The 25511-nt window shown below is 40.8% G+C and overlaps 1 protein-coding gene across 2 annotated transcripts in view; it reads left to right on the top strand.

Moving 5' to 3' along the window:
• Nucleotides 1-23275, top strand: part of usp45 (ubiquitin specific peptidase 45) — a 38327-nt gene extending 15052 nt beyond the window's left edge. For both annotated transcript variants that reach the window (XM_062398983.1, XM_062398982.1), the window contains exons 7-18: nucleotides 473-568; nucleotides 2729-2859; nucleotides 10859-10946; nucleotides 13124-13205; nucleotides 13690-13781; nucleotides 14268-14324; nucleotides 14413-14544; nucleotides 15312-15984; nucleotides 18699-18796; nucleotides 18992-19078; nucleotides 19312-19456; nucleotides 20401-23275. In XM_062398983.1, the coding sequence (XP_062254967.1) occupies nucleotides 473-568; nucleotides 2729-2859; nucleotides 10859-10946; nucleotides 13124-13205; nucleotides 13690-13781; nucleotides 14268-14324; nucleotides 14413-14544; nucleotides 15312-15984; nucleotides 18699-18796; nucleotides 18992-19078; nucleotides 19312-19456; nucleotides 20401-20531 (1812 nt within the window). In that variant the 3' untranslated portion in view covers nucleotides 20532-23275. The remainder of the gene's footprint in view (nucleotides 1-472; nucleotides 569-2728; nucleotides 2860-10858; nucleotides 10947-13123; nucleotides 13206-13689; nucleotides 13782-14267; nucleotides 14325-14412; nucleotides 14545-15311; nucleotides 15985-18698; nucleotides 18797-18991; nucleotides 19079-19311; nucleotides 19457-20400) is intronic.
• Nucleotides 23276-25511: the final 2236 nt, after the last annotated feature.

Raw genomic sequence — 25511 nt, 5'->3', positions numbered from 1 at the left:
GAAAAGATGCTCCTCTAACATGAAGGGACAATGGCTGCCTCAGGCTACCTCCTCACCAAGGATCTCCACATTTCAAACTCACAGATCCTAGACAGATTTGAAAGCCTCTTTCAGAATAATGAACTCACCACATGATTTTTAATTCCAACCAAAATGTAGGTAACTCTCAACAAGGATATTTTAATTGACCATTGAATTGCCACAAACTACGTGTGGTAACGGTTTCTTATCGTTGAAGGATTATAAACGTTTTTTTGTGGTACAAGTGTTTGTATTTTACCTGTCTAAGATATTGTTGATGGCACTTTTTATTTGATAAATAGTAAGATATGATCAGTCTGATTTCTTAATGATTTTTCAACCTCAGTTTCTTCTTGTACCTGCATACCTTTCCCAATGCAATTCAATTCATGTTAATTCATAATTAAGTTTTATGTGAAATGGTGAAAACAATAGTATTCTATCCCCACAGAATTTATCCCAGACGCACATGCTCATTGAGCTCATCCAGGAAGTGAAGGAGAAAGGATACAAGCTGAGGATCTCCCCCCCTGTGGACACCAATTTGGTAAATTTTTCTAGAATGTATTGTTTTCCTCTCAAATTTAATCTTATTTAACCAGACCACAGAGAGGACAAATTATTATTTATTGTAGGGTGCCGCTTCTGCAGTGCCTAGTATTAGTTCCCAGTGTCTTTCATTACACAGGTTCCTGATCAGCTCTCTGTTATAAAGGTCCTACTTGCATGCTCTAGAGGAATCTACCCAATTAGAATTCCATTGTAACCTATGTAAGCTGATTGGTAGGAGACACATCTAGCTTCTAAGTGCCTTCATCCAAACATCTACCCTACTTTCACTGGTATTATACTGAATAGCTATGGTGACAACACCCAACTCCACATCTCCACCAAATCCATCACTCCCGTCACTTTCTCCACCCTCACAAATTGCCTAACAGATATAAAGACCTGGACTTTCTCACCCTCAACAGCGGAAAATCTGAAAACACTCATCGGCCCCAAATCAATCACCAACTCCTGCCACAATTTCTCCCTCTCCATCATTGGCTCCACTCTTCCCGCATCCACACACATCCGTAACCTCAGTTTCATCTTCGTCTCAACCATCTCCTTTGAACACCACGTCAACCATATTACATAAACGGCCTTCTTTCATCTAAAATACATTTCCCGAATACGCCCCTCCCTCTTTCCCTCAGTTGCTGAAACATTCATCCACACCCTGATCACCTCATGACTCAACTATATGATGGAATAGCATCCTTTACGGCACATCCACCAAAATCGTTAACAAATTACAAAACTCAGCTCCCCGTCTATACCAGAGACCACATAACCCCCCTCCTTCAAAACCTCTACTGGCTCCCAATTCAACAAAGAATACAGTTTAAAATTCTCTTCATCACAAACAAAACCCTCCACATCCATTCCCCCGCTTACCTCTCTGACCCCCTGCACTGGCACAATCCCATGGGCAACGTCAGATCCACCAACCTCATCACCCCTCTTACCCTGTCCAAGCACCGAACCTGGGGGGACGGGACCTTCTGCAACGCTTCCCCCTCCCACTGGAAACTCACTCCCCCAACACCTCAGACATTCTCCCTCACTCACCTCCTTCAGAAATGTACTCAAAACGCTCCTTTTTAAATCTGCGATTTATTTATGTAATATACACTCCTGATCAAAATCTTAAGACCAGTTAAGAAATTGCATGAATTTGCATTTTGCACTGTTGAATCTTAGGAAGGTTCTAAGCAGAGTTACAAAATGCAAAAAGAAGAAATGGGAACAAGAGCCCAAAGGTTGTGAGCAGGCAATTTATTGAAAACAACAATTTAACTGAAGTAGGCTGTTCATCATCTGATCAAAAGTTTAAGACCACAGCTCAAAAAAAAAATGTCCTGCGTTGTCCTGCTGAAAAACCCAGTCGTTACCACACAGACGAGGGCCCTCAGTCATGAGGGATGCCTGCTGCAATATCTCCACATAGCCAGCTGCTGTTTGACGCCCCTTCACAACCTGGAGCTCCATTGTTCCATTGAAGGAAAAAGCACCCCAGATCATGATGGCGCCCCCTCCACTGTGCCGCGTAGAAAACATCTCAGGTGGCATCTCCTTGTCATGCCAGTAACGTTGGAAGCCATCAGGACCATCAAGGTTACATTTTTTCCCGTCAGAGAATAAAACTTTCTTCCACCTTTGAATGTCCCATGTTTGGTGCTCCCTTGCAAAGTCTAAACGGGCAATTTTGTGGCGTTGAAGGAGACATGGGCTTTGAAGACGTTTCTTGTTTTTGAAGCCCTTCTTTCGCAGATGCCGTCTGATGGTTATTGGGCTGCAGTCAGCACCAGTAATGGCCTTAATTTGGGACGAGGATCGTCCCATGTCTTGACGGACAGCCATTCGGATCCTCCGGCTCAGTGCAAAAATGCAAATTCATGCAATTTTTTAACTGGTCTTAAGATTTTGATCAGGAGTGTATGATCTTTTAACTTGGTAGGTGCTAGGGAATTATTTAGTGGCTTTGTAAGCCCCAAGGATTTGTCTAGAATAAGAATCAGTAAGATGTTATAAAACATCCAAGTTCCCCATTAACTATCAAAATGAAAGAATAAGTCCATTTCTACGGTATAAACTTTTTTGCTTGTCATTCCTGCCATAATATCTAAATTTTTCTTAATTTTGTCTCCATGTCTTCCAGAGTCTCTTGACAGTAACGCTGCCTAATCCAGAGCCCCTGACATCAGCCATGTTTCTCTTCCTCCAAACCATGAAAGAACCCGGGAAAGGCCACGTCAATCCCAAGATCCTTTTTAACCAGCTCTGTCAGAAGTAAGGCACTACTCCTTATACTTCCTTTCACCATAGATCATCTCATTTGTAAGTGCTCATGCAATGAAAAAGGTTTGGGTATCCTAATGCATTGCTTACGTGTGGATGATATCAGCAGGAATTCATTTGGGTTAAACAGTAGGAAGTCAACAGATTTTTTGATTAATATAAAACTCAACTCTTTGTTTCTATGCCTCTGGCTACTGAAGGCATAATGTTTTGTGGTTGTTCATTCCCATTCTCATGAATGCAATATCTCAAAACTTTCTAGAGGAAATGTCTTCAAATAAGGGTACAAATATTTGGTTTACAGGATGAACTCATTTGAATTTGGTTGTCAAAGTTCAAGGTAACAGTGACCTCACGTGCTGTGAATGGGATGCATCAGGACTGCCCCTAGGGGATTTCATTGAATCTGGCACAATTCACTTTGACTCATGGAGGACCTGCTTAGAATTTGTTGGTCAAAGTTTAGAGGTCTCTGACATCTTAAAACACATGTTTTGCCTTGTGAATATAACACACCAGAAACACCTCAATGAAATTCATTCAAATTTGGCCCACATGTTTACTTGGACTCATCGATTAACTGTTTTGATTTTGGTGGTCAAAGGTAAATGTCACGGTGGACTCAATAAACATGTTTTGGCCTTTTGAATGTGTTATCTCAAGAGTACCTAAAAGTATAGTTCACCGAAAAATGAAAATTCACCCACTACTCACCACTATGCCGATGGATGGGAGGGTGAAGTGTTTAAGTCCACAAAACACTTCTGGAGTCCCAGGGGTAAACTTTGTTGAAGCAGAGTCCAATACAATTGAAGTAAAAGGTGACCTAGAATTCAGACATATTAAAATAGAAAAAACACAACATGCCTCCAAATTGCTCGTGTGGTCATTTACACAGGGTTTCAAGCCTTGCCGACACTTGGATGACACTACAGGAGCAGTATAGAGGCATGTTATATTTTTCAGTTTTATTACATCTGAAGTGTAGGTCAACATTGACAAAATTATGTGGAAATATTTAGAATATGCACTGTTTGGTGGAGTCATACAGGTAATGCAGTAATGCTAGTTTAAATTAGGAAACAAAAACAACTTTTTCAACCCCTACTGATTCATAGATCATTTAATTATCATTATGGAAGTTAGAACGGACATCTCATCTCAGTTTGTATTGTTATTAACATGAAAATTACCAGGGAGGATATTATTACCTTTACCCCCAGTATTTTCCATAATCTGCGGCTGTTGGCCAAATACTTGACTACTAATTACTAAGTTCTGCTAGTTACATACAATTTTACTGTGCTCTCATATTTTGACTTTCTACCATTTGACTACGCTTCTAAGAAAGATTAAGAACTTAATCAAACCACCTGTTCAATAAACATGTAGAAATTTGGTAGAAACAGTTGGTGGCAGTGTGCAGGAGACATGTTTTACCTAACAACTTGTGGTTGTAAAGTTAATACCAAATTATTTTAGAGAAGCTAAAACAAAAAATGTCTGTCTGAGTGATGACATTTCTCATGAATCTGGTTCAGCTCTAGACAAACTACCCCCTTGACAGTGGTACCAGTCACAGCAGCAGAGGGGAGAGAGGACTGATTAATTTCTCAGGTCACTACTCTACAAACAATAATTACTTATGTCAGATTCTCCAAATCATGTTTTGTAAAGTAAATATGATATAATGTGTAGGTCTAAAAACACTCCTGCAGTAACATATGATATGATTTTTTTCACAGCATACATTCTATTCATGGCCCTAAAGTTTGTCTTGTCACTGTATAACTTCCTCCTGCTTTGTGTGAAACAAGGTGAATGTTCATTCTAAATCTTCCTTCTCCTTATTTTTCTTTTGAAATAATTTACTGCATGTTTACATAGGTCATAATTAACATCAATGTATATTATGAAGCAGTGGCATTCCTTTTTTCTCTGGAGGGTCATGCCCCCAGACCCAAGTGGCTTACTGCTTTTCCCCCAGACCCCAGTGGCTTGTTGCTTTTCCCCCACTGACCTGTTTCTTCATATCCCTGTAGAAAGCCCTGAATCTGTATGCAGATATTCGAGCTCAGGGTTAGTGAAGTCATCAAACTGTGCCATTGCAGTTCCCCATAATAAAAACAGCAACACATAATAGCAGAGCCACAGCTTAAAACCCCCTTACTGGCAGGGACCATTTCAACCAGCCAGACCCAGGAAGCACCCGGTCGCAAGCTGAATGCCTTAAACACACTTTAATCTCAACATACTGCAGTGGACCATGGTAAATGCTGAGCAGCAGCTAGGTATTTGTAGTTCTTTGTGCTACTTGCCACACTGGTGTACCACCTGTGTCATGTTTGATCCAGCACAAGGTCTAACAGGCTGTGTGACAGGCAGATTCACGGCTGCACTTTTGTGTACTGGGCACTTGGTTTCCTCTCTTTTATGAACAGTGTGAATGTTTGGTCGGCTGGGTTCTTCTTTGAGCATGGTGCACTGCTGGTTGGGTCCACCCTGTGTGTGTGTATGTGAGATAGTGGGTTGGTTGGGGTGTTGTGCACTGTTGAAGTGCAGGTGGGTGAGCAGGGCATTTAATATTGGATGACTGGGTACATCTCTGGTATGGCTTTGAAAGTTATTCTGGTACCGAGCTTTGGTGTGTGTGTGTGTATGTGTGTGTGTGCGTGTGCGCGTGCGTGCGCGCGCTGCCACCTCACCTGGTACCACGTCAGCGTACGGAACACATGCAGGCAATTGTGCATTCAGACAGCAAGCATCACACACACTTTTAAACACTCACGCATGGAATTTCAAGTAGGGTTAATCTATTCAACTGACATGCATTTGAATAGAGAGGTGAATATTTCCCATATGGTACCACAAGTGACCAATTTTTAGGGCCAGTTTGTTGTAGTTTTGTAGATCCTCCTTAAGGTAAATGTAAAAATCAAGACTTAATATGCTGAAGAACAAAGAACATTTTTCAAAATGAACTCAAACATGTGATACACACCTTTTTAATAATTGTCCTTTTCCTAAACCCAGATAGAGCTGGCTTGATAATGATGATCTAAAAACAAAACAATTTAAACTTTAATCTTCAGTTATTCACTGGAGTGGCAAACATCCAAATCAATATCGGGTGATACAATTCTGAGGTACTTTCACTGTGAAGTACCTCAGAATCCTGATGGACAACGTGTTTTGTTGCTGAGTTCTCGAATAGACTGTTATTTGCAACAGTCATTACAATTTTGACATGATTGTTAATTCTCTTTGACACAAAAACATGACATTTTGAAGCAGAAGGTCGGCGGTTTGATTCCGGTATACCCAATCTGCATGCCAAATTCTCCTTTGGCCAGATACTGAACCCGGAATAACCCCTCAATGAAAAAGTCCTGCCAACAGATTTACTGTCTGAATGTGTGAATGCTTGAATGACAATCAAATGTACTGTAGAGCATTATAATCATCATAATATTTTGATATTTTTGAGTGTGTATTGTTTGGTCTAATTTGAATAATTTAAATGTGGTCCATAAGGGAACTGTTGGGCCTTGGTGGAGGTATGCTCTCTGCTGAGTGACAATGTACTTTAAGATGAAAAACCTCCCAAAATCTTGACTTGAATTTTTCTTACCAGTGATACTATTTTAATCAATTCTGCTTTTATAACAATCCAGAGGAAGTCTGGCATCTCTGACAACTTTTAGGCTGGAATATTTCCTTGCATGTTACTAAATCAATGCATGCGTTAATATACATTTTTAGATTAAATATAAATATGACAGCTTTGACCATTCAGTTTGTTTGTATTACCTCTCTGTAACAATGATTGGCTCTTCAGTTTTAACAGGACTGTGAAAGCTATTCTGTTTATTTTGAAAGTTCAGTTTAGGAAAGAATGCTCTCAAGGTCTCAGTCACATACTAACATCCACACAGTGTGAGTGATTACAGCTGCATTCTGAACGAGGCTGAGCTTTTCCATGTTTCTCTTTTAGACTCCTCCACACAGCAGCTAGTCCACATTCAGACTTGTCTAAAGCTTGGCGTTGAAATGACAGGGTCAAGAACTGCTCCTGTGGACTGGGACATTTCTCTCCATTGAAGTGACCTTTAAGATGGCAGCACTCTGTAAATGTAGCCTGTCATCTTTACTTGTCACCGCTAGCTCTTGTCGCTCCAAGAGGGTTGGGTCCGCCCTTGACCCGAGGAAAGCGACAGCGCTTTTCCATTTCTCTTTTACTGTGTAATCCAGTGTGTTTGTGCTGACAGGCAGGTTAATGAAAGCTTTTTGGGCTCAGATCAGGGTCAGTCTGAGTGTTTATGTGCAACACTGGAGCCTGATCAAGCCCAGTTTTGTGCAAGTGTATGTGTGTTTCCCCATGTGTGTGTACACATATGTTTGACCTCAACCAGCTGAGTACCCCACAGCCATCCTCCTCTGCTCCTCTGGCCTGCGGAAGTGGCCTGGTCTGTGCTCACACTCGTGCCAAGCTATGTGGGTTGGATGGTCAGCACCACACTCTCTATCTGGTGCCAGAGAGGGTCCCGGTCTGCAGTCTAAGCTCATCTGGGGGAAATATAATTAAATTACAGGGTAAAATAATTTTCCACCTATAGGAACAGGAAGTCAGGGTTCATAGTCTTGTACAGGTTGTCTATATTAGGTCAATTCATTATTTGTGCTCTCCATGCATGTAAAATGTATACATTGGACAAAAAGACCACTCAGAAGCATTTATCCACAGTACATACTCTCTCAAGAACTGATTACTTATTAGAACAGACACTGGACTTGTTTATTAAAAGAAAATGAAAAGTATGCTGGCTCTCCTCTCCACCCAGGTGCTCTGTATAACATATCCACATCTTTTCAATTTTGATTATAGGCCTTTATGAAAAAAGCCATACATCCTTGATAGAAATTGCAACAATGAATTCCATCTAGTTTTCTGGCTTGCAACACACATAACATGCACACACAGAGGTTGGGCCAGTCTGCTGATGAGGAAAAATAAAACCTGTGAAAACAAATAAAAAAATGTTAGTACTAAAAAGTACTAAGTCAATTCCAAAATTCTGAAAATATTATAGAACTTCATTTAACTTCCGTCAGATGATGTAATTGCTGGAGATTGGAATTGGATCACTCCACCGCTTCAGCGCTCAAAAGGATAAGCAGTATAAATAATGGATGGATGGAAGTCTGGATGCAGCAACAGGTCACCGAAACGTATGTGTGTGCATGTGTGCTGTCATTTCTGGTGTCATGACATCCCTATTGTTACATCTTTTACTATTCATCATATTTTATTTATTTCCTGGCATGTCTCCCTTGGGGGAGACACACATGAGGACACTGGTTACTGTTGTCGTCATTGGTTACCATTGTCATTTTCTAATGACTCAAATTCAAACATTTAGATATATCTGATGTTTGATGTTTTTCTGCTGACTGTCATCACCAACTCACTCACATTCCTCACAATTGTTATGTTTTTTAATTGTTGGTAAATATTATGTAAAAGAAAGAATAACAGCGGGTAACAGTGTTGTTATTTTTTTATTTTGTTAAAAGAAGAAACTACTTTGCGTGCAATATTTTCTATTTACATATTGGTATTTAGTCAGATATGCCCAGCACATTTACTCCAAAAATATTTTTATGAACATATTGTTTGACTCACATTTTTATAGTTCATGGCTGTAAGTGAGTAAATGTTGGATGAATTTATTTTGTGAACTGTTGTGCGGGTATAATGTTTTGTTCATCCGTGTGTGTTTTTGAGGAGGGGCTTGTGTGGTCTTGTGTCTGGTACTAACTCATCCGGCTATTAATTGTGTTAACACCGCAGCTAATTGCATTGGCCAGATTGCGAGCAGCGCTACAGGGCCCTTCTGCTTCTCTCCACGGGGACGAGCTTCCAGACATCCTCATTCCCAACCAAGATATTTCATTCATTCTTTGTCATTTTTCCCTTTTTTTTCCCTGTTTCACTAATTTTATCTCTGTTTCCTTTATAAGTCTCTGTGTGTGTGTGTGTGTGTGTGTGTGTGTGTGTGTGTGTGTGTGTGTGTGTGTGTGTGTGTGTGTGTGTGTGTGTGTGTGTGTGTGTGTGTGTGTGTGTGTGTGTGTGTGTGTGTGTGTGTGACTGTCTCTTTCTTGGGATATAGACGACTAGTCAGCGGAACACAAGGGAGACATTCCTTCACATGCTGTTAATTTTTAGAGCCGGCGAATAAATGGCATATGTGCTCCCCATCCCTTCATCCAACCCTCTCCATGTGTCTGCACGAACAGGGCATAAGAGACAGAGATCGTGTCAGCATGTAAGGGAGGGGGGGCATTGGGCTCCTCCATACCTCCTGGTTAACCTGTGTTGAGGGCAGGTGGTTGGCTGTCTCTCCCCGAGCCTCGGCTGTCCATTCTTGGGCCACAAGTCAGCTTGTCTCAAAGACTGGATTTATTTTATATGAAGTATTTTATAAATAGGCTTAAGAATGAAATTATTTGGCTACAAAACACTGGATCCAAACTGTCATATAAAAAGACAACTCATATATTTATCCAAAGGTAGGACAATAAAAACATTTGCAATGATAATCAATATATAACTTTCACAAATAGAAATATAACAAAGGTTCACTATATGTCGATATATTGCTTAGATGTTTGGTAAGCACAGTGAGGAGGGATAATGCATAATTGATCCACCTCAAATCTCCAAATTGTTTTGGTGTACATGAGTATTTTTCATTCTCCTCTCGTAAATCAGAGTTTAAATGCACGACCGTCAGGTAGGAGGAGCAAAAATCTTACTTGATACCTGAAAAGAATAATAACTTGATATTTTCCTGATTATTATCGATATTGATTTAAAAAATGTCTTTTGATACAATTGTTGGTCCTAATTTAAGCTATGCAAATACATCTTACAATGTTAAGAAATGGATAAAGAAATTCCTGGATCCACCCCTGATGTGGCTCCACACCAAAATGTAATGGGTTCTTAACTGACCAATAGCTCATCCCTCCAAGTTTGTTGTAATCTGTCCAGTAATTATTGCGCTACCTGCTAATTAACAAACCAACAGGGACGTGGAGAAATAAATTTACAGTAAAAGTCAGCTACTTTTTGTTTATCCACCAATATTAGTTGTTCAGAAAAGACATCATGAACAAAAAAAAAATCTATGTCAAAGAATTTGTCATCAGAATTCCCTTAAACAACTCTCCTGTCAAACCAGAGAGGATAGTCTTTTCCTTGCCAAAATGACTGACGATCCATTCATTCTGGACCCTGAAGACCACTGGTCATGAAGTACCGGTAAATAGAGCCTTTAGATGGAGTTAACCCCACTCCCCTCCCAACATCATCAACATTTGACTGATGGCTCCTTTCACCACCAACGTGGTCTTTCGCTGTGTACTGTGCCTGTCGGACCAACCTGTCCTGTGGTTATGTGGCTGGCTTGGCCCAACAGGTTGCGGTAGCTCTAGCCTTGGCTGCCCATCTGGCTCTGGCATCTGTCATCACATCTGCCTTAGCGTGGACAGCCAGGGGACGGACCCAAGGAGAGCCTCCCCTCTAACCCACCCTAGCATTCATGTCCAGGATGGAGATCCAGCCCTGACAAATTGCTCAGCAAGTGATCATAGAAATAAATGCTGATAAGGAGCATGGTAGAGCTGTGATTTAACTATTGATTATTCCAGTCTTTGGTTTGTCTTTGTATTTAACCCTTATATTGTCAGCCTGGAACAAAGGCTATTCATAATAATAATGTTTCTTGAATTTGGCTCTTTTTGTAAAATCCCAACAATATACTTACCTGCTGTGCATGGAGAATGATAGCACGAGTATATTATTGCACATTTATGTCTCCTCCCTAAACAGAGAGTTTACATGGTCGGATTCCTCTCCCTCTCATTTCAAGAATTGCTGCATCTCTGTAGTTCTTGACTTTCATCTGTTTTTATTTTGTTGTTTTAGAGCTCCACGGTTCAAGGGCTACCAGCAACAAGACAGCCAGGAGCTTCTGCATTACTTACTGGACTCCATACGAGTAGAGGAAACTAAAGTGAGCATACATCCAGTGCACAATTTACACATACTGCATGTCTTATCTAAATCTTGCTGGGATCTTTCGACACCTTTTAAAAGTCTTTAAGGTGTCTGCTAATCTATCATTCTTTGTGACAGAGAGATCCTTTAGGTTCTCTGATTTTCATGGTATTTTAAATTTCTTTGCACATACATTTTTAAAGAGGATACTGTGTGTGCTGTACATGCAAAGTCAGGCCACTATAAACATGAGGCAGTCCAGGGTTTTAGAACTGAACTTGCTTTCACTTTTTAGCCATGCAAAAGCATCGTGTCTATTATGGACTTAATGAACAAGCAAGAATAAGGAATAGGCAGCTTTATCAAGCATATAACCACTGAAATTTATAGTCTCATCAACCATCAATTTTGACAATTTATAAGTATTTTAAGATCAGTTAAGTTCGTATTGTCCATTAAACATTAAAAGCCATTTAATATCATAATGTAAGATGTGCAACTGCGTGTTTGTGGGTGGCTGTGTTCACTCACACAGCCCAGTGGCTCTTTTTTGACAGGCTTGCCAGTTTTTGTGTTTCAACCTTATGGTGCCATGTTTTTTGGCAAGCACCGAGAGCAACCACCCCCAACCCGACCCTTCACAGGGCAATTAGGAGACCCCACAGCAGAGCTGGCCCCTGTGGCCCCACCAGTGGCTACGTGAACCAAGGAGGAGAAGTTAGCGGGTGTGTTTAGTGGTCAGCCGCAGGCCCAGGAGGGGGTGCTGGCTGGGCTCGCCGCTTCCATTCAAACTTGTGAACGCTGACAGTTGTGCCACTTAGAGGACTTGCAAGTGGCACGACCGGCATCATTGTGTGATCTTGGGAAACCCACAGCTGCTGAATGAGCTCCAGGGCTGTCCCATTGTGCTTGAGGGTCACCCACAGCCCCCTCCTGCACACACACAAAAACACACGCGCACATACTGATCAGCCTGTCTCCCAATCCAATCAAGAAGGTGAAGAGGGAGGGGGTACGGCCTTCCCTATTCATTCACTCAGAAATTAATTTATACAACCAAGCACATTCAGAGATACAGTCACATTTTAGATGCAGTGATTATTTTTTTTTCATTTTTATTAAAAAAAGTTCCCACTCAAGCATTAAGCAAACCTGACAGAACCATGTTGTTTTCAAGCCTGCATCAATTCATCAACAACTTGCAAGCTTGAAAAAAAGACTATGATCATGAATAGAATCATGAAGTAAGACAAATGCAGAAAATGAATATACTCACACTGGCCTGTGTGCATTAGTGTGAGTGTATGTGAGTGCCAGAGAGAGAGACTGGGTGGTAACAACCTTTTAGATGCCCTAAGTGTTTGTGTTGATTGGCCATTAGTATCAGAGATCTAAATATGCTAATATGGCCCCAGTCAATTATCACCAATTAGCTGAGATGGTAGGTCTTACTCTCTCAGGGCATGGACTGTCCTTCTTCACCCGTCTTAATTTTAGTTTCCACCCCTGCACCCTTATACCAGCAACCCTCTCCACCCTCCCCCCAGCCCCACAGCCCATCCTGTGTGGGGCAGTGCACAGTGCTACTTTGGGGAAGGGGGAGAAAAGGGGCAGCATGGGGGTTACTGGTAATTAATTAGTGGGAGAGCCTCCGCCTGGTTTTGGCTGTGCTGACTGAGTGGGGTGCAGACTGGCCGGGCTGGGATTAACAGGGCTTTTTGACCTAAATAGCCAGTCCAGTGCGTGGGTCCCGGGACAATGGGGCTGACTGGTTTCGACCGCAGACATAGACCATGGCCAATTATCTATTGATTGGTGATTTACTGTGGCTGTGCCTCTTCACAGCTCCCTCACCAACACACTCACTGACCATGTCACCTTCAATAAGTAGGCCCTGTCAAGAACTTCTACACACACACAAACATGCACAGTTAATTATTAGATTTACATGTTAATGTCTTTAGACAAGCACAATAATTATTTTACACAAATGATGCTTATTATAGGTAAACCTGTCAGTCTCAGATATCAGCCATACTGTGATATGTCAGTAATGGATGTAATAGAGAGAATTCTAGAGAGATGCGGTAAAACCTGCAGAGTGAAATTTCCTTCAATTTATATAATTATTTTTTGCATTAATGAATGTCACTTAAACCCTGCGCACTTTTTTTGTGTGTTTTCTTTGTCCAGCGGGTGAGGGCAGGCATTCTGAAGGCCTTCAACAATCCCACAGAGAAGACAGCAGACGAGGAGACCAAACGCCAAGTCAAAGGTTCACATGCATTCTGCACTCAACTGATAACCCAGATCAACAGTTCCACCTTGTGGCAATGAATAGAAATACAGCTCAGAGATTGATCTGGGAGAGGATAGGTTTTAATGGAGGAGAGGAGAAGAATACAGTCTGTTAGATGATCATTTGACTTGTACATGCAAATTTTAAAAATGAATAATCAAGGAAAATCTGTGTATAACCATGCTAAATGCCTGATGAACTTTGACTTTTGGCCTGTGTTTTGCTTTTCACATACCTAAGAATTAAAATTATTTATTTTGTCAATCCTTGTGATCACAATTTTTCTTGACATGGTAAATGCCCCACGAATTCACAGCATTTCGTGGAAAGAATGGCCACATTATCTGTTAAATTATAGTGTTTGATGATCAGAGAACAACAAGTAAAATTTGTTACATATTAGTAGTCAAGCACTGTTCACATTTATGATTAATCTATAACTGTCTTTCTTTTCCACCAGCATATGGGAAGGAAGGTGTGAAGATGAACTTTGTTGACCGCATCTTTGTAGGAGAGCTGACCAACACAATTATGTGTGAAGAGTGTGAGCATGTAAGTATGTATGGGGGAACTATAACAAAGCATCTGAATAGTCAGTATTGTTGTGTATGGAGCAGGGTCGATAGGTACATTTTTTCTGTGCAGTATTCACGTAAATTTCTGTGTGTGTGTGTAGATGCACTGGCATTCTCCTTAAAGTCAAACAAATTTGTCAGAGTGAACTGAGCAGAAATCAACAGAAGAAAAAAAAAAAACACTTCAAGGACCAGCTCAAACACCAACTGTTTGCAGCAGGCGTTTACAATGAAATGTCTGAGCTGTGGGTTGTTAACAAAGCACTATGCAAACTAGAATATCCTTGAAGGTAGAGAGTACCAGGTGTGGAGCTGGAGCGGAAAAAGCAGAGAAACAGCTGCTTTCCACATTTCTTCTTAAACCTGTTGAAAATATGCAGCAGACATTTTGCTGCCTATAATTTCTGACTTTTAAGAAAGATAATATATGAATACGCTGACTTAAAATGCAATCTTTTTCCAGATCTCCACAGTGAAGGAGGCTTTCATAGACATCTCCTTACCCATCATCGAGGAGAGGGTGAGCTGTCAAAACTGCTTTCAGGAATAAACAGTAGAATTGGTTTTGTGTGGTGTTTTCACAGATAATGCGTTTTTGTTGTGTTCAGATGTCAAAACCATCCAATCCTGGCAGACTGGGTAAGGGCAGCAAAGAGCAGGATGCCCACTCGGCTCACACTGACCAGCTTCTTTCTGCAGCTCACTCTGCCAACCGAAACACCAGGAAGCTTAGTGGACAGGTCAGAGTGTGTATAGTATGTACTGATGCAATAGTTGCTGTGCACCCTTTTTTCATGAAAATGTTTTTATCTTTTCTATTCACAGTCAGGCTTCCCATCTTGTTGGTTTGCCTGTTAGATCTTTTGTTCTTATATATTCGCATCTCACTTAATACAAAGCTTTAAAGTGAAATTTTATTTGTCATAATAAAAACATGTTGTCAAATAAACCATGGTGTTGGTAGTGGCAAGTTAGTACCCCATCTTATTTGTAAATATTTATCTAATGTGATATTTTAACTCTGAAGTATTTCACATCCATGGTTATTTCCAGTTTCCACATAGACTTAAACTGCACTTATATTTGATATATGACACCTCAGACTGAGCAACATAAAATAATTACAAAAAGGAGATTTGTTTGTTTTACCAAACTGTCTTTTTCTATCTTTGTGAGAAGCTGTTTTCAGACTTGAACTCAAGACAATGTCAGGAAAATTGGGTCTGCACATTTTCTGTTGTTTGCCTTTCACATATTAAGAAGACATAAGGAGATTCTTCAGATCAGATGCATCCACAATAACATGGAGATGTCTGAAATAATCAGGCAAGGGGAGGCGTCTGAGTAGAACTTGCAGGAGGCTGGACATAGCATTTACTTTCAGCTTCTGAAACCATGTGTCATTAGAAATTTGCATTCTATATATATATTTAAGTTTTGCATCCGTCACCTGTTAGAAATGAAAAATCACTGAAAAGGGCTAATGTGCCTGTTCTCCTTTCCTCAGAAGCAGCAGACCAGAAGGGCATCGAGCTCTGTGGAGGAGAAAGGAGCAGGCTGTGGTGTGGAGCGACCAGAGGAGGAGGGGGTCGCTGGTGGTTCAGCCCAAAGTGTCACAGTTTGCAAGATGGCCACTGCCGGCAGCCTATCAGACAGCAGTGAAAGAGACTCCGCTGCTCAGGACAGTAGTAATGACGCTGACAGTGAGGCTTCAGAGAGTGAGTGGGCCCCACACACCTCCTCCTCCAGCCACGGGCACGGGAAAGGGTCCACCCCATCGTCCACCTCCACCCTCACTCCATCCCCTACACCTGTCTCTGCCTCCTCCCCCGTATCATCGTACTCCACGAGGCAGGGTGGCACTGTGGAGCAGCTAGTTACTGCAGTGTCGAAAGTCAACATGGGCTTCGGCTCTGGGGACTACTCACCTTCCACCATGCAATGTTCTTCAGATGAGCAGGAAGAGGCACAGCCCCGAGATAACCTCCACCATCACCAGCACCACCAGGGGGCCTTCCAGTCGCTGTCCCACAGTTACACCCCTAGCTCCAAGGAGTGCTCCATCCAGTCCTGCCTCCACCAGTTCACCTCTGTAGAGCTGCTGATGGGCAACAACAAGCTGCTGTGTGAGAGCTGCACTGAACGCAGACAGAAACAGCTGCGGAAGAGTAGCTCAGCTGGTAAGACCGAACACCCGGAACCAGGGTGCAGAACTATGGTGATTAACAAACAGTCAGTGGTCCTGTTTAGGACTGGTATTGACACTCGTCCTGAGAGAAGTGGTCAGAGAAAGGGAGAGCTGAGTCAGGAGGGACTGAATTGATGACTACATAAATACGAACAGCTATGAAGAGAGATTTTACCAATTTAAGGAAAGTATTGATAATTTGTGTTGACGCAGTGGCTAAAAACAGTTCAACAGACAGGTTGAAATTGCGTTCACACAGTGAAGGAAATTTGTCCACTTGGCAATAAGCACTTGTGATCTGAACACTCAGGATGGACGTTAATATCAGATATAAACAGGGTCAGTGTTGTATACCTGAAAGTGACTGTTGTCTCATGTTATACCATTATTAGTTAATTTACAATGCACATCTGATTATAACATATTATTGTAAGGGCCCGAGCACCGAAATCGGTGAGAGGCCCTATTGAAATTGAAAGGATTATTATTAGGGCCCGAGCACCGAAATCAGTGGGAGGCCCTATTGAAATTGAAATGATTATTAGGGCCCGAGCACCGAAATCGGTGGGAGGCCCTATTGAAATTGAAATGATTATTAGGGCCCGAGCACCGAAATCGGTGGGAGGCCCTATTGAAATTGAAATGATTATTAGGGCCTGAGCACCGAAATCGGTGGGAGGCCCTATTGAAATTGTAATGATTATAAGGGCCCGAGCACCGAAATCGGTGGGAGGCCCTATTGAAATTGAAATGATTATTATTATTATTATTAGGGCCCGAGCACCGAAATCGGTGGGAGGCCCTATTGAAATTGAAATGATTATTTGGGCCCGAGCACCGAAATCGGTGGGAGGCCCTATTGGAATTGAAATGATTATTATTAGGGCCCGAGCACCGAAATCGGTGGGAGGCCCTATTGAAATTGAAATGATTATTATTATTATTAGGGCCCGAGCACCGAAATCGGTGGGAGGCCTTATTGAAATTGAAATGATTATTAGGGCCCGAGCACCGAAATCGGTGGGAGGCCCTATTGAAATTGAAATGATTATTATTATTATTATTATTATTATTATTTTTCTCCGCTTAAACTAATTGGCTTTTTGAGGGCTTTTATGTGCTCAAAAAGTTGTAGGAGTTTCCAGTAAATTCAAAGGCGGCGACAATTGACGTATTCTGGAGTATTTTGAAAAGGGCGTGGCAAAATGGCTCAAGAGCGCCACCTACGGAAAAGCCCCTCATTTAGCATTCACATATCCTCCAAAAAAACAAATACTGTTGTGTATCATGACTAGATGCACAAAAAAGTCCATCAGTGCATTATGAAAAACGCAACAGGCAGCCCGCCAGTTTGACTTTAGTGGCCATTTTGGTCATATTCCATATTTTTTCTTTGATGTACTTGTCGTACAGCTTTCATCAGATCAGCCTAAAATGTAAATGACTGTCATCATAACAATATGGAGATTGAAAGTTATCAAAAAAATCAACTTTTCGTCATACCATGTGCCTGTGGCGTGGCGGCAAAGTGTGATGAAAACGCCATCAAAAGACGAGCTTCTGTATCTCAGACATATTTTGTCCAATCGAGTCCAAACTAGACACATACGACAAGAGTCGCCACCAGAAGACATCGGTGCCGAAATTGTGACTTACAATCACAGCGCTCCCTGGTGGCAACAGGAAATGTGTTTTTTTTGTACGTGTTATGTTTTTATGTACTACTCGGAGAGCTTTCATCAGATCAACTTAAAAATTAGATGAGACTCTACAAAACAAGATGAAGATCTTAAGTTATCAAAATTTTAACTTTTCATCAATCCGTGTGACCGTGGTGAGGCTTAAAAGCTTGATGTGCAAAATTAAAAGACTTTTTTTCATTTCAACCATGTCTGTGTTTCATGGTCTTATACTGACCTCTTTTGTTTTTATATTGCCGGCACACCTACTTGTACCGCAATATTAAGTCACTAGAGGGCAGTGTAGGATCATGGTTTGACCAAGGCACCAATTGTGTCACCTAAGGCAGGGGTAGGCAACCTTTACTATTTCCTCCACTCTTCCCCCAATTTAAAGCTGTCTGGTGCCGCACAACATATTTGATAACACAGGTTATAAAGTTATATATATATATATATAGTCATACAATAGATATAAAAACTATAGTTTGTTGCATTTATTAAATAATAGAACGACAATAAAGACAACTGTTGACATTTAACTGCTATTTTTACCTGTTACAAAATAGGAAAACACCAAACTCTGACCATGGCATGGAGTCAAAGTCTGATCACACGCCATCAAAACAAGAGTGTCTGTATCTTGGACATATTTGGTCCAATCAACTCCAAACTAGACATGTAAGACAAGAGTCGCGACCTGATGACATCTTCAAAGACACCATGACTTAAAATCCTAGCGCCACCTGCTGGCTACAGGAAGTGGAGCCTTTATTGTTGCTGCAGAGCTTAAAACGCACGCAAGGCAGAGACATGCGCTTGGTCATCGATTGTCTCTCTTCCCCGACCGCAACAGACTTGAAATTGCCTGTGCTCGGGCCCGTTAGTGCTACAACGTAGCCCTAGTTTGTGATTATTATTTGTTCTTTAAAAAAATGATTCATCACTTTGATTGTTTGGACAATACAAAATTGATGTTCTAAAGATTTAACCCGTCATTCACGTGTTTTTATTCTTGTTTGCATAGATAAGAAGTTGGAGAAGATTTACACCAGTGCCAGGAAGCAAATGCTGATATCCTCGCTGCCTCCAGTCATCACATTGCATCTTAAACGTTTCCACCAGGTAAGTAGCCACACAGCCTTTTCATCAATGGCCAATTTTAGCATGCATACACTCAAAAGCTGTTAAAAGAATTTGATGCAGTTATCCATAGTTTATTTTGTTTTGTTTTGTTTACTTATCCTTCACAATGATATAGAGGCTTGTGTGTTGGTCTTAAATCCCAAGTGTCCACTGTTCTATGTTTGTTTTTTCAAGGCAGGGATGAACCTACGAAAGGTCAATCGTCATGTTGACTTCCCTCTGGTCTTGGATCTGGCTCCGTTCTGTTCAGCATCCTGCAAGGTATTAAGCAACAAATTCAAAAGTCAAAAACATTCTGTTTGAAAGTTAATGGATCTTTTATTTATATACTCTCTCATCCAGTTACGATATTTTTCACCTTTAACATGCTTAAGCTTTCTGCCGATCCAGTTCATAGTAAATGTCCTGTTGGTGCTGTTTCTGGAGAGGTCATTCTCTGTTCCTTTACCTTTTTAAGCTCTTTTTTTCTCATCCTTTTTTTACATTTCTATTAGAACCTGGCGGCTGGTGAGCGTGTCCTCTACAGTCTGTATGGGATTGTGGAACATAGTGGCTCGATGAGGGGGGGGCACTACACTGCATATGTAAAAGTGCGCTCTACCCAGAGGAAAACAGATCAGCACCTCAGGAACCTGTCAGGTCAGGGTTCAGCTCTCATCAGCTCTTTTAAAAACTTGTATTTGTTTTCTGCATCCGCACGTTTGTGTAAAGTTGATGAGAGCAGACAGAGGCCTCCCTTCTTATAAGCTTGAAGACGTCAAAGGGCACACTGAATTCAGGGTTTCATGTTCTATAGATCCATGTTGTTTTTCTTTTTCTCTTCAGAGTGTCCAGATTTACAGAATAGAGCTGGAGGGTAGTTGAGAAAAATCAAGGATGCAGTTGCTACTGTCAGACTTGACACATTATAACTGAAACCATAGGTTGGTGGTGACAGAAAGTTCAGACATGTTATAATAATTCTTGACAGGCTGACTAAGTTTAATAAAATCTCACCTCAGTTCAACATTATGTGGAAGCCAATAAAATGCAGAATTATCAGGTCTGTAAATGAGCAAGGGTGGGAAATTTACATCCACAGTAGCATCTGACACAAAGTACTCAGGTCTCATTTACCTCAATTGTTGATGCAAAATGTGTACAAAGAATTTCAGTGTAACTCGTATTGCTCTTCATAATATGTCCACGTTTCTTATGTTCTAGCATAATATCTCACAGTGAAAATATCTATTTTATAGTTGAAGCCCAGCAAGAAGCTGCCAAAACTCACTCCAAGCCTAGTGACAGCACATAGTTCTTCGGCTGATTTCAGGCTCTCTGCCAGCTCACCTAATCCACACACTCACACATCAACAGAACACTAGTGAGGTTTGGTTTAAAGTTTCTGTTGCTTTGCTGTGTTTTGCACACTTCTTTTCTGTGAACAGGATTGTATAACCATGATGAAACCAACCACCAGATGATGAGTGACAAACAATATACTACTTGATATGTTTTTGTTTTGTTTGTTTTCCAGTATTTTTTCAAGACATCCCAACTTCAGCCATTTGCCCCATGATATTGAAACTGTTTTTATTTTTCAGGTGCGAGGGAGGCCAGCGGCAGCTCCCTGGGCCAGTGGGTGTACGTCAGTGATACCACCGTTCAAACAGTACCAGAGTCAAGGGTACTCAACTCTCAGGCATACTTGCTCTTTTATGAGGAAATGCTGTAATGTGACCAACAAGAGCAGTTTCCATAAAAATATTTTACATTGTATTGTTTTTTTTGTTTTTTGGTAAAGCCTGTACAACTCCTCTTACTGATCGTGTGAGTGGGTGGAGGAACGAAAGGGAAAAGGTTTCACAGTACACTCACTTTTCTTACAGAAGAAGAATGGTCATTGTACCATATACAAACAAAATCTAAATCTGAAATGGGCACTTTTAAATATCTTAGATATATAAAAGAGTAACAACAGATGTTGATATTATTCTTTTCTCCTTTGACATAGTCCGAATATCAGTTGTTTCTATTATGAAAAATTCTACCCTTTTTATAAGAAGGTTGGGTAAGAGAAAAAAAAGATTATTTAACCTGAGCTAGCATTATCGTCTTTGTTCGTCTTTATCATCTCTCGGCCCCAATCATGTGCCTGAGATAGAAACTGCATGAAGGAGTTTGCTACAGTACCCAGCAGGAAATAAGCAGTTATTGCATGCTAAACTGTCTTCAGCACTGACTAGTTGATGTCAATATAGTGTGTGTGTATAATGTGCGTGTGTATGCACATACACGTGTGTGGGTGAGGGAGAGACAGGAGAATGTAGTTTTAAGGTGCTGTGTGTAGCATTTTCTAATCAGTATATGACTGCCAGGTTAAATTGGCATACTTGGTATTATTAATATTAAAACTCAGGACCGGTGTAATAAAGATTGGCTCCTGTGTCAGAGCTCTACACAAACAATTTCATAAAACAAGGCACTAGCTACGACTTGGTGACAAGTAGGCCTGATTGTATATTTTAATAATGGTTGGTAAGAAATGGCAGAAAAATGAATTCAGACATGTTCTGTTCCTTTACAGTAAAGACACAATGACAAGTAGTAATATCAGTCATGACAGAGTCGATAATCATACATTTAAGAAACTCCACTTCTTACTAGGAGAGTCCGTACCTCTGCCAAGGCTGAACAATCCTACACATGATAATCAATTTCTTATAGTAGAAATTATAAAGACAAAGGGAAGTGGTCTGAAAACCGAAATCGCCCTTAATCTGCATCCGCACAGACATTTTATTGTTTCTTTTCAGGAACCAGGTCCCATCCGTCCACCAAGTTTGGTGGAAATGGGTTTAGTATCTGGGTTTCTTTCAGCCTGTCTCTATTTAACGGTGTGGTCTTTAAGTCTGAGAGCAGGACTTTGATTTCGAGTTTAGATTTTGTAATGCTCTCACTCAAAACCCTCCGCTCACACTCAAATAAGCACTGTTTGTGCTGGTATTTGCTTGCTTGTGCTCAAACTGCGCTTGCACTCATATATTTTGTTGCTTGGACAGATCTCCCGAGCTCCAGCTTCAGCTTTCCTCCTGTAATTAAACAGCTGGCTTATTTAATTTTCCACCCTCAGTGTGGGTGTGTTAGCTTTATGTCTTTGAAAGTCCCATACATTCACAAGTTCATGCACTACAATTTAATTTAATTACACCTGGTGCTCAGTTGGTTGGGAAATTTTGACAGACTTGTTGCACGAAAAAATCCAAGAACAGAAGACAAAACCAGAGAGCAGAGGAAATATCCGAGAGCAGATGTTTGACCCATCACATAGACAGCGTTAGTACAAGGAGAAGAGCTGAAGGTCCATCTTAGTGCAAGCAACAAAATATCTGAGCAATCATTGCAAAATCTCAACATAAAATTGATAAGTCGTTAGATAATACACTAACTGGACACAAGTTAATCACATCTCACGGTAGTTTACTTACATCCTGAAATAGCTGCACACAGCTCCTTTTTAAAGAGTAGCACAACAGTTATTTTACAGCCTACTTTAAATGGATTGTTTTATTTTTCATCAGAATGTATGAATGTAAGACTATCAGTCACTAACATTTGCCAAAGACAAGTTTTTGCGGCTGCATGTCAGAGCAGAAAAAATCCAAACCAAACATGCGAGGTGTTTACTTCAGCCAGAGTTTCATTAGCAGTTGTTCTTTCAATCAGTATCTCTGATTGTTTAGTGTTGCTGCACTGACACACTCGCCCGATGCTCATCAGCCCAACAAAGCACCATGTTTGCCTTCCACTGTATTTCAGCTCTACTGTAACTCTGTGGGCACACACACAAACCCATTAAGAAGCCCAACAAAGAGTCAACACTGCAACAATAACTCTTTATTCCCTAATATTATCAATAAGGTTGAGCAAAAACAAATATACATATAAAAGGCTTCAAGCTGTACTACAAAATCACCTTTGATGTCATGTGCATTGGTTAATGTTCTCATGAATGTATTGCCTCTCCTTGAAATGTCTGTCTCATGAACTGTTCGTCTTTTTCTATGAAAATATTTTGGGGGGGATTGTTGGACTTTGCCAAAACAGTGTAAAAGGGAAAGGGTTAAACATATGCATCACAGTCTAGAGGTTTGTTCTTTTCATTTTAAAAAAAGGACAAACTCAGTGCTAAGGTTTAAGAAACCTGTGCATGGTGAGAAGAAAAACATGCAGAGTTAAATGCAAAGAGGAACCTGTGGAATATTTATGTACAGTATAAATTACTGTTAGCAAAAATAATAATAATGACTTTATGTAATTGTACATACTAGAAGCTAGAAAATGCTGGTGCTTTAGGGTTTTTCCTCAAGACGGATGTTTGTTATCAGAAAGACGTTTAATTTCAGCATTGAAATAATAAACATTTTGAAAGAGTATAACTATATACTGTATCAAAATAAATCTAATTTATGAACTGAATATTTGACTTGCCTCTCTTTTTATTTAGCCTAACTGTGCAAAAGTGCTTGCAGACAAGAGATCATAATATACTTCTTTTTTTTTTTTCTTTCTTCTTTTTCTTTGGAATTGATGATGTCCTGTTGTTTTTTACTCAAAGCGAAACGTTGTCCACCATAGCTCGAGGCTGTCACTGCAGATCCCAGGGTGCCATATTCAGACCTTCTCGGCCGGTGATCGGCCGTGACGGGTGCATAGCAGCACTGCTTCAGAACATGTCGCGAGCTGGTGAAGGGGAGGTGGGTGTCGAATCAAGAAAAGGGCAACGTCCAAGACCATCGCCTTACATGTCTTCTTGTTCCCACACGCTGTGACACCCCAGTCATGCTGCTCGAGCATTAAAGCAGGTTGTCACCACCGCCACCAACAAAGAGATCAAATCTTTTCTGAAATGTATTTGTCTATTTTTAAAGTGTGGCTCTGGGGTGTGCGTGTGTATGTTTGGGGAGGGGGGGGGGGGGGGGGGGGGGCATGATCTTGAAGCATTTAATCTCACTTAATGAAACCCCCCTCCCCATGTGAGACTGTTGTAAGAAACTAATAAGCTGGTGCTCGGATGCTCCACCACCAGCAGTGGGGGTTCAAATCTTCTGCTCTCACCACCACTGTCACTGTCAGTCTCACTATCCTGACACCCCACTACACGCTTACATTAATGTACAACATGGTAAACGCATGCAGAAACACCCTTACAATGCATGTGCCTCAGGCTTTGCTCTTCACACTCATCTAGCACTAACACTGCATATGATGGAACGCTGACCGACACCTGCACAAACCCTTGTTAAATATATTTCAGACATGTATTGGAAAATGGTGACATCAAGTAAGGGCTGTAGAGCAACTGCACATCAGACGCCCCACCTAACTCTAGGCTTTCATAATTCAATTAAACTTCAATTCGCTTTTATGTGAATAGCGCCAAATCATGGCATACATTTCATCAAGGTACGTAAGGGTGAGGCCTTTGAACATTATAGAGAAACAAAACAGTTTCCACAATGGGTCAGCAGAAGCAACTGTGGAGAGAAAAACTAAGAGGAGGTCCAAGACTTTTAATCCGTTTTCTTTATCATTATTCAAAGGAAGAAATTGATGCACATCATAAATTAAAATGCTCAGGATCCGAGGGGTGGCTTCTGGTTTCTTTTTGAGAGAGTCAAATTTAGTTTTACTGTTTCAGTTGATATTGCGGCGTGTTGGAGGAAGTAAAGAGATATGTAGAGTAAAAGCAGCAATACCATCCTGTATAATTCTCCATCACAAGCAAAACATATAACATTGAATATTTTACTTCAGTAAAAATGAAAAGCGATATCCACAGCAATTTGTAAATTATCAAGTAATTATGTTAAAAAACTTGAATATTCCTCCACCAGCCAGCACAGTGTCAGGCTACATACATTTCTTTCCTGATCATAAAAGGTCACTGTGACCTTTGACCACTGAAATCTAATCAGTTCTCATCTGTGAGTGTAAGAGAATGTTTGTGTCAATGTATTACTGCGCATGCAACATTTAAATGTTGTTGTCGAATTTTAACTAAAGTGTAAAACTCAGCGTTATATTTTGTTCTCAGATCTAAATCAGCAAGGTTAAAAGCTGGCAAAAATGTTGTGGAGTGGAAGTATTTTGTTACTTTCAACTACTGTGCATATTTGAAACACACTGAACTTTATTAGCATATATATGTTTTCTCCGATGCACTTCTAAAGTTTGTGTGCGCTTGACACCAAAAAGAGTTGGCTTCTCACCTCCGGCCTGCAGAGTCAAATACATGAATTCTCCTTTCTCTCGATCATGATGTTTTACTTCATTTTATTAACACCAATCTCAAATACATAGAATGCATTATAAAGTACTTTATGAGGTTTAAGAGTTGCTTGGAGCATGTCCATTTTCAGCTAGGCATAGGTCAATCCCACCACCTCTCCCTCTCCACTGTTTGTCTGTCCTTAAATGGAACACTGAGCTGCTTGGGGAGGAGATAGCCAGAAGCCCTGAAGCATTTTTTATATCATCTTCATCACCACCACCCATGAGCCAGGCAGCAATGAAGTGGGCTGCTGCTGCTGCTGCGCTTTCGGGCTCTCTGTATATTTCTGATCCTAACAGTAAAGTGTTTTAAAACAAGTGTTTTAAAACACTTTACTGCACTTTATCTGATAGATGTGTAAAATGTGACTCACTGAAACTG

Source organism: Platichthys flesus, chromosome 11 (assembly GCF_949316205.1).
Source record: "Platichthys flesus chromosome 11, fPlaFle2.1, whole genome shotgun sequence".
Lineage (NCBI taxonomy): Eukaryota > Metazoa > Chordata > Actinopteri > Pleuronectiformes > Pleuronectidae > Platichthys > Platichthys flesus.
The sequence above is the reverse complement of the archived record's forward strand: the minus strand, read 5'-3'. Positions and strand labels throughout refer to the sequence as shown.